This window comes from Neoarius graeffei, chromosome 23, assembly GCF_027579695.1.
Source record: "Neoarius graeffei isolate fNeoGra1 chromosome 23, fNeoGra1.pri, whole genome shotgun sequence".
In the NCBI taxonomy this organism is placed as follows: Eukaryota; Metazoa; Chordata; class Actinopteri; order Siluriformes; family Ariidae; genus Neoarius; species Neoarius graeffei.
In genome coordinates this window covers 48821790-48831971 of record NC_083591.1, presented here as the reverse complement: position 1 = coordinate 48831971, position 10182 = coordinate 48821790, and the positions used below count along the sequence as shown (strand labels likewise).

Here is a 10182-nt window from a genome sequence, read left to right as displayed (position 1 = left end):
ATGATGTCTGTTACATTACTTCTGTTACGATTGTCCATCTCGCGTCTGTTACAAATTAATTACAATCTAGCTATATACCATGTTAATCTTACTGAAAGAATGTGTATGTTTATTCTACTACACATGTTTATTAATTATATTTGCTAAAACATCACCTTCCTATGTTTCAAAAAGTAATTCTACATTGTTAAAATTGAGAATATCCAGAATTGTCGCCTCACAGCAAGAAGGTCCGGGTTCGAGCCCCGTGGCCGGCGAGGGCCTTTCTGTGCGGAGTTTGCATGTTGTCCACGTGGGTTTCCTCCGGGTGCTCCGGTTTCCCCCACAGTCCAAAGACATGCAGGTTAGGTTAACTGGTGACTCTAAATTGAGCGTAGGTGTGAATGTGAGTGTGAATGGTTGTCTGTGTCTATGTGTCAGCCCTGTGATGACCTGGCGACTTGTCCAGGGTGTACCCCGCCTTTCGCCCGTAGTCAGCTGGGATAGGCTCCAGCCCGCCTGCGACCCTGTAGAAGGATAAAGCGGCTAGAGATAATGAGATGAGATGGGAACCCTCCCAAAGGGATCAATAAAGTTCTAATCTAATATCACATATAGTTGAACAGCAGATGGCGCTGTGGTGCTTGGTGGTGTCTGTGCCAAGAGAACAGAGTGAGAGTCTGACAGGAAGTACCGATGGGATTTGTATTTATCTTAGCAACAGTCATAAAGAAAAACGCTGTCTGTTCGTTTCCGGCTTCTCCTGTGAAATATTATTTTATCAAAGAATAATAATAATAATAATAATAATTCGCTCGGTTATTACGTTAGCGGCAGTGTCATGGAGCAAAAGAAGACGGTTATTGTGACAGGTAAACATTTTGTTTCGGTTCGGTAAACTGTTTGTGGGTAAATAAGCAACGCACGAGCGCAGTGTTTATGGAGGAGTTGTAAATACAGCTGATGTTTTGACGGTATGCTTCTGCTTTGGGTTAGAAATAAGAGAAAACCTTTCCTGTTAGTGTAAAGCTTGATTTTTTTTCCAGTATAAGAGTCGCAATAGCTTTAATTTATAACAATGTCTGGGAGATTTATACAGCTCGATATGGAAAAAGTGCAAATTTGGTTTATATTTCACTTGGAAAAGGTTTGTTTAGGATCTCTGGGACTTCAGACTGCATGTAGTTCAAGGTTAAGCATTTAACCATCCTGTAGTGAAAGTTATTCATTAATTGTGTGAAGTTGGTGTAGATGTAGATATGTCTGGACACCTGTTGTGTTTTTTGAAGTGTATGAAGAAGAAGAAGAAACCTTTATTTGTCACATGCACACTTCAAGCACAGTGAAATTCAACCTCTGCATTTAACCCATCTGAAGCAGTGAACACGCGTGCGCACACACCCAGAGCAGTCAGGGGTTCGGTATCTTGCTCAAGGGCACCTCAGCCCAAGGCCGCCCCACGTTGATCTAACCTGCGTGTCTTTAGACTGTGGGGGAAACCGGAGCACCCGGAGGAAACCCACACAGACACGGGGAGAACATCCAAACTCCGCACAGAAAGGCCCTCGCCGGCCGCTGGGTTCGAACCCGGAACCTTCTTGCTGTGAGGCGACCACAGAGAAACAACAATACAACAATAATAATTAGTAATCTAGTTTAACTTTATCAGTATAATTCCCATTAGTATCTTAGTGCTTTCATCTCATCTCATCATCTCTAGCCGTTTTATCCTTCTACAGGGTCGCAGGCAAGCTGGAGCCTATCCCAGCTGACTACGGGCGAAAGGCGGGGTACACCCTGGACAAGTCGCCAGGTCATCGCAGGGCTGACACATAGACACACAACCATTCACACTCACACCTACGGTCAATTTAGAGTCACCAGTTAACCTAACCTGCATGTCTTTGGACTGTGGGGGAAACCGGAGCACCCGGAGGAAACCCATACAGACACGGGGAGAACATGCAAACTCCACGCAGAAAGGCCCTCGCCAGCCGCTGGGTTCGAACCCGGAAACTTCATGCTGTGAGGTAACCACTACACCACCGTGCTGCCATGAGACTCGAGAGAAACCTATGAAATACTTAGAAATCGTTGTGCTAACAACAATAATAATTAGTAATCTAGTTTAACTTTATCAGTATAATTCCCATTAGTATCTTAGTGCTTTCATTATTATTATTTTACAGTGGGGCAAAAAAGTATTTAGTCAGTCACCAATTGTGCAAGTTCTCCCAGTTAAAAAGATGAGAGAGACCTGTAATTTACATCATAGGTACACTTCAACTATGAGAGACAAAATGAGAAAAAAAAAAAGTCCAGAAAATCATTGTCTGATTTTTAAAGAATTTATTTGCAAATTATGGTGGAAAATAAGTATTTGGTCAATAACAAAAGTTCATCTCAATACTTTGTTATATACCCTTTGTTGGCAATGACAGAGGTCAAACGTTTTCTGTAAGTCTTCACAAGGTTTTCACACACTGTTGCTGGTATTTTGGCCCATTCCTCCATGCAGATCTCCTCTAGAGCAGTGATGTTTTGGGGCTGTCGCTGGGCTACACGGACTTTCAACTCCCTCCAAAGATTTTCTATGGGGTTGAGATCTGGAGACTGGCTAGGCCACTCCAGGGCCCTGAAATGCTTCTTACGAAGCCACTCCTTCATTGCCCGGGCAGTGTGTTTGGGATAATTGTCATGCTGAAAGACCCAGCCATGTTTCATCTTCAATGCCCTTGCTGATGGAAGGAGGTTTTCACTCAAAATCTCACGATACATGGCCCCATTCATTCTTTCCTTTACACGGATCAGTCGTCCTGGTCCCTTTGCGGAAAAACAGCCCCAAAGCATGATGTTTCCACCCCCATGCTTCACAGTAGGTATGGTGTTCTTTGGATGCAACTCAGCATTCTTTCTCCTCCAAACATGACAAGTTGAGTTTTTACCAAAAAGTTCTATTTTGGTTTCATCTGACCATATGACATTCTCCCAATCCTCTTCTGGATCATCCAAATGCTCTCTAGCAAACTTCAGACGGGCCTGGACATGTACTGGCTTAAGCAGGAGGACACGTCTGGCACTGCAGGATTTGAGTCCCTGGCGGCGTAGTGTGTTACTGATGGTAGCCTTTGTTACTTTGGTCCCAGCTCTCTGCAGGTCATTCACTAGGTCCCCCCGTGTGGTTCTGGGATTTTTGCTCACCGTTCTTGTGATCATTTTGACCCCACGGGGTGAGATCTTGCGTGGAGCCCCAGATTGAGGGAGATTATCAGTGGTCTTGTATGTCTTCCATTTTCTAATAATTGCTCCCACAGTTGATTTCTTCACACCAAGCTGCTTACCTATTGCAGATTCAGTCTTCCCAGCCTGGTGCAGGTCTACAATTTTGTTTCTGGTGTCCTTTGACAGCTCTTTGGTCTTGGCCATAGTGGAGTTTGGAGTGTGACTGTTTGAGGTTGTGGACAGGTGTCTTTTATACTGATAACGAGTTCAAACAGGTGCCATTAATACAGGTAACGAGTGGAGGACAGAGGAGCCTCTTAAAGAAGTTGTTACAGGTCTGTGAGAGCCAGAAATCTTGCTTGTTTGTAGGTGACCAAATACTTATTTTACTGAAGAATTTACCAATTAATTCATTAAAAATCCTGCAATGTGATTTCCTGGATTCTTTCCCCCCCATTCTGTCTCTCATAGTTGAAGTGTACCTATGATGTAAATTACAGGTCCCTCTCATCTTTTTAAGTGGGAGAACTTGCACAATTGGTGGCTGACTAAATACTTTTTTGCCCTGCTGTATTATTATTAAGCCTACTGACGGGCGGCACGGTGGTGTAGTGGTTAGCGCTGTCGCCTCACAGCAAGAAGGTCCGGGTTCGAGCCCCGTGGCCGGAGAGGGCCTTTCTGTGTGGAGTTTGCATGTTCTCCCCGTGGGTTTCCTCCGGGTGCTCCGGTTTCCCCCACAGTCCAAAGACATGCAGGTTAGGTTAACTGGTGACTCTAAATTGACCGTAGGTGTGAGTGTGAATGGTTGTCTGTGTCCATGCGTCAGCCCTGCGATGACCTGGCGACTTGTCCAGGGTGTACCCCGCCTCTCACCCATAGTCAGCTGGGATAGGCTCCAGCTTGCCTGTGACCCTGTAGGACAGGATAAGTGGCTACAGATGATGGATGGGTATTATTATTAGACTAAACTGGAACTGACTATGCCATTTGCTTATTTTACAGTATTTTTATTGTACTATATTGTTTTTTAACGTCTGATGTATTTGTCTTTTTGTCTTCCATGCCAGTGCCAAAGACAATTTTCAATTTTATGTAAGTTTAATGGACAATAAAGTAGTCCGATGTATTTTTTAAAATAATAATAATTATTATTATTGTTGTTGTTGGCGGCACAGTGGTGTAGTGGTTAGCACTGTCACCTCACAGCAAGAAGGTTCTGGGTTCGAGCCCCACGGTCGACAGGGGCCCTTCTGTGTGGAGTTTGCATGTTCTCCCTGTGTCTGCATGTGTGTGTGCTCCGGTTTCCCCCACAGTCCAAAGACATACAGGTTAGGCTAATTGGTGGCTCTAAATTGTCCATAGGTGTGAATGTGAATGGTTGAGAGGAGAAAACCTCTATAATAATCCAGTAGAAGGCAACGTGAAACCACTACTGTAATGTTCCCTAGAGACTTTGATGGCTGAAGCCGTCAGAGCAGCCACGTCACTGTAGTGATATGCCAAACTGGATGGATTATTATTATCATCATCAGACTACTTTTGTCCATTAAACTTACATAAAATGGAAAATTGTCTTTGGCACTGGCATGGAAGACAAAAAGACAAATACATCATACAAAACAATAGGCATTAAAAAACAATATATTACAATAAAAATACTGTAAAATAAGCAAATGGCATAGTCAGTTCCAGTTTAGTCTAAAAAGATGATGATGATGATGATGATGATAAAATAGGAATAAAAAAGATCAAATTAAAGGTGGGCAGATTCTACAGGACTTATTTGAGCAGTCCTTTATTGAGAATGGCCACAGCCGATGGGATAAAAGACTTTTCGTAGCCGTTCTTCTTGGCCATTGAGACTATAAGCCTGCAGCCTGATGGCAGCAGCTGAAATGCATGGTGGAGAGGATGGGTGGGATCCTGATAGATTCTAATGGATTGCCTTTTTAATTAACTCCTGAAAATGTAAGTCCTGGAGTTGAAGTTGTTTATGTCGAATGATCTTGCGGGCCTGGTTGACGATTTGTGCCAGTTTATTATGATTAATAATAATATGCTCTTCGTTCCTTTGTCTTTCTACAGGTTTTGAACCTTTTGGAGAATACAGTGTGAATGCAAGTTGGGTGGCAGTGCAGGTATTGTTCATTAAAGTTTGTACTTTAAAACTATTAGAAGTTAAAAAGTAACCAAACTGACCCAGGAACTCAACTGTGTCCTGACGCATGTGCAATAAATGTGATAAGGAAACAGTGTGGGACGTTTTACATTACATTAACAGCATTTAGCAGACACGCTTATCCAGAGCGACATACAACATACCCAGAGCAGCCTGGGGAGCAGTTGAGGATTAGATGCTTTGCTCAAGGACACTTCAGCCATTCCTGCTGGTCCAGGGAATTGAACCAGCAACCTTTTGGTCCCAAAGCTCCTTCTCTAACCATTAGGCCTTGGCTTCCCCTTTTTTTATGGACATAAATTGTTTCGCTGTGTCCAAAATGAAATGAAGAGTATACTCAAGGCATTCTCCACCGTTATCTGTATCCTTTATGGCTCCTGTGATACCTTCAGGTTCCCCGAATACGCCCCTTTTTTTTCAAAAGACTTCTTATATGTTTCTTTATTACTTCTTATACGTCTGCTTTAGCATGATTTTTTTTTTCTTTTTTTGAAGTGGACTCTTTGGTGTGTGTGTTCTGAATTACAGGAGCTAAAGAAGCTGGGCCTTGGACCAACTGTGGCTCTACATGTCACCGAAGTTCCAGTGGAGTACCAAGCAGTCCAGAATCTTTTACCCTCACTATGGGATCAGTATCACCCACAGGTAGTGTTACTGGGTGCTTCATCCTGGTCAGGGTCGTGGTAGGTCCTGGAATCTCACACAGAAATCCCATGGGAATACACTCTGGATGGGATGCCAGTTTAGTTCAGGGCACCGTGTACACACATTCACCTAGGGGCAAGTTAAAGTAGCCAGTCCACTTACTACTATGTTTAGAGGTGAGAGGAAACCAAAGCACAAAGATGAACCCCACAGTAACACGAGGAGAACACGCCAAACTCCCCACAGACACTAACCTGAGGTCAGAATCATTTAAATCAAATTTCATTCAAACTCACATAAAAATAATTGCTAATAATCTAGTTTCCCCTTCGCGTTTATTTTTGCCACTGATTTTTTTTTTCTTCAGGTACAATATATCTAACACGATATACTTGAAAGTAAAAAAAATATATAATATACTTCATTTATGTATAATATGATTATAAATGTTAAGTGCAGTTTTAATTAACAAGTATTAACGATACATTAGAGAATGTATAGAGACATAGATGAGGTATTGTTAATGTGGAAGAGAGCTAATAAAATAGACCAAGAGTGGATCCTAATTGTTACAGCCGCATTATTACGTTGTTGTACCTTGAAAGACTGGTCAGCGTGAATAAAGCAGGCCGTTGTGAGGCAGTAAATGGAGATGAAATCAATCTGAGACAGTGAAAATATCACCCGTTTCAAAATCAGTTGTGCGCTTCATTCGTCAGCTTAACACGAGCGGATGTCGACTGCAGGAAACCAGAGCACTGGATGATGTTTTATCAGGTTTTGAACAGGTCAGTAATTCAGTACAGGAAGTAGGGATCGATGTTTTGAAGAGAAGAGAAGAGGATACCAGCATAATCTTACAGGATTAGCGTCCAGACAAGTCTCAACAAGAAGGTTCACTCTCATTAAATGCATAAAGAAGCCTTTAGAGTCCTGGAACAAGTCTAAAAAAAAATAGATGGGATGAAAATAAACTTGTACCAAAGACCTGTTTTGTGGTTAAACACAGCCATGCTCGTTGGCAATCAGCTTTCAGCAAAAGTCGCCACGCAATCTGAGTCTTGACTCCAAGTAAGTAATCTGATCAGAGTCATATCGAGCATCATCGTTTTCTTTATCAGAGAACACATTAAAGGAGAGGGAGCAGGTTTATATATAACACAGTACTGTGCAAAAGTCTTAGGCACATGTAAAGAAATGCTGTAGAGCACAGTAGGCTTAAAAAATAATGAAATGAAGTGTTTCGACATTAAAAAAAAATACTGTAAACAGTAAGCCATAATAAATGAAACAAAGTCAATATTTGGTCTGAGACGACCCTTTACTATTTTTTTTTTAAAGCAGTCTCGGGTACAGTGAGCACAGTTTTATGCGGAAATGAGCTGTAGGTTTTACTGAGCATCTTACAGGACCAGCCACAGTTCTTCTGGACACTTTGACTGTCACACTCGCTTCTTTATTTTGCACCAAAACCCAGTAGCCTTCCTTATGCTTTCTTTTTCAGTCTGAAAAGTGCTCTCTTATGGAATATGCCGCTCAGATACAAACTTTATTTTTCTCATCTCATCTCATTATCTCTAGCCGCTTTATCCTGTTCTACAGGGTCACAGGCAAGCTGGAGCCTATCCCAGCTGACTACGGGCGAAAGGCGGGGTACACCCTGGACAAGTCGCCAGGTCATCACAGGGCTGACACATAGACACAGACAACCATTCACACTCACATTCACACCTACGGTCAATTTAGAGCCACCAGTTAACCTAACCTGCATGTCTTTGGACTGTGGGGGAAACCGGAGCACCCGGAGGAAACCCACGCGGACACGGGGAGAACATGCAAACTCCGCACAGAAAGGCCCTCGCCGGCCACGGGGCTCAAACCCAGACCTTCTTGCTGTGAGGCGACAGCGCTAACCACTACACCACCGTGCCGCCTCTTTATTTTTTTTTTTTTCTGTAACATTTAATTTTGTGCTGGAATAAAAACAAAAAACGAACGTTTGGATCTCTAAAACATTTTTGTACCGACTCAATAATGTAGAAGTCTCATCTCATCTCATTATCTCTAGCCGCTTTATCCTGTTCTACAGGGTCGCAGGCAAGCTGGAGCCTATCCCAGCTGACTACGGGCGAAAGGCGGGGTACACCCTGGACAAGTCACCAGGTCATCACAGGGCTGACACATAGACACAGACAACCATTCACACTCACATTCACACCTACGGTCAATTTAGAGTCACCAGTTAACCTAACCTGCATGTCTTTGGACTGTGGGGGAAACCGGAGCACCCGGAGGAAACCCACGCGGACACGGGGAGAACATGCAAACTCCACACAGAAAGGCCCTCGCTGGCCACGGGGCTCGAACCCAGACCTTCTTGCTGTGAGGCGACAGCGCTAACCACTACACCACCATGCCGCCTCTTTTTTTTTTTTTTCTGTAACATTTAATTTTGTGCTGGAATAAAAACAAAAAACGAACATTTGGATCTCTAAAACATTTTTGTACCGACTCAATAATGTAGAAGTCATAAAATAGAAATCTATAACAAAGTTTGTATGCAAAAAACAAAAAAAAACAAATAGGGTGCCTAAGACGTACACAGTACTGTGTGTGTATATAAGTTCTGTGACTGCAATATAATCTACTCCGTGGACACTAGTTTGATACTGTGAAACCATCTCTATGTAATGTATGTATAGAGTATAATTTTTAATTTAACATGTTGGGTTTTTTTGTGCTTTACAGTTAGTGGTCCATGTTGGAGTGTCTGGAATGGCTAGAACAGTAACCCTTGAAAAATGCGGACATAATCGTGGCTATAAGCGACTTGACAACTGCAACTTCTATCCCAAGTCCGAGTGCTGTATGGAGGGGGGGCCAGACTGCATCAACTCAGCCATTGATATGGATGTTGTCTGCAAGAGGGTCAACGACTCGGACCTTGGAGTCTCTGTATCCGTTTCAAAAGATGCCGGCAGGTATGCGGTCTATCCCATATAACATTCAAAGCACAAGAAATAGTGTGTTCGTGTAGTGTGTAATAATCATAAGGGTAATTATATCACATTTGTCCCACAGCACTGAGCACTGTTGAATTGTTAATTTGATTGGTCACAAGGTGTTGATTGATTGATTTTATAAACAACAGCAGCTCTGACAGGGTTTCAGCTGTAAATCAGATCGGAAGTTTCTTGTTCTGTAATGATGCTGCTGAGGAAGTGTCTTATCATGCAGTAGGTGTTGATCACAAGTGATAGCAGGAACTAACTTGTTTCACACATCTTCCTTAACATTAAATGCAACAAAAAATGGCTTATAAGAAGTTGTAATCATTGCAAATTCATTTGGAGGAATAAAACACTCTCGGATGTGCTGTTATAGGAAATAATACAGCACTTTTTTTTTTGGTAACAATTACTCAGCTTTACATCGGGCCACATCACATCACACATTAAATAAGGGTTTTCCCTGTTGCCCTGTTGAACATCTCGTGTATTTTGGCTTTCATTAGATACCTGTGTGACTACACCTACTACGCATCGTTGTACCTGGGCAAAGGCCGATCTGCGTTTGTGCACGTGCCCCCACTGGGGAAGCCCTATAGTGAAGAACAGCTGGCACAGGCACTCCGAGCTGTGATCTTGGAGATGCTGGACTTGTTGGAGAATAATATGGAAAAGCAACTTTGCCAACACAGTCATTGAAAAATCCCAGAACAGCTCTTTAACCCACTATGTAGTGTATGTTTTGTGATGTCCCATACACTACATAAGCGGGACTGGGCTGGTTTATAATGCAGCCCAAACACCAGACTGAAGCCTGCTGCTGTTCAACAAGAATAGACAGCAGTTTGTTGGGTATAGTCACAAAATGTGGTGCTATGTATAAAATTTGTTATGCTAACTGAATAATTCGCTCATCAGCACATAGCAAGCCATGTGCAGTAGGTTTTCTATGATCGAAACAGTAAATAACAGAAAATATCCCTGTTCTACACCACAACTGTAGTGATCCGTATTATGTCAAGAACCGCTCAAGTAAGTAAAGAGAAATGACATCCGTCGTTATTTTAAGACATGAAGTGTCTTTTAATTAATAAAAATAAAGAAAAACCACTGAATTAGAAGGTGTGTCCAAACTTTTGACTGGTATTT

The 10182-nt window shown here is 42.5% G+C and overlaps 1 protein-coding gene across 1 annotated transcript in view; it reads left to right on the top strand.

Moving 5' to 3' along the window:
• Window positions 1–675: 675 nt before the first annotated feature.
• Window positions 676–10182, top strand: part of pgpep1 (pyroglutamyl-peptidase I) — a 9567-nt gene continuing 60 nt past the window's right edge. The window contains exons 1-5 of the mRNA XM_060905371.1: window positions 676–851; window positions 5287–5339; window positions 5909–6025; window positions 8774–9006; window positions 9540–10182. The exon at window positions 9540–10182 is cut by the window's right edge and continues 60 nt beyond it. Coding sequence (XP_060761354.1) covers window positions 821–851; window positions 5287–5339; window positions 5909–6025; window positions 8774–9006; window positions 9540–9732 — 627 coding nt within the window. The 5' untranslated portion in view covers window positions 676–820 and the 3' untranslated portion in view covers window positions 9733–10182. The remainder of the gene's footprint in view (window positions 852–5286; window positions 5340–5908; window positions 6026–8773; window positions 9007–9539) is intronic.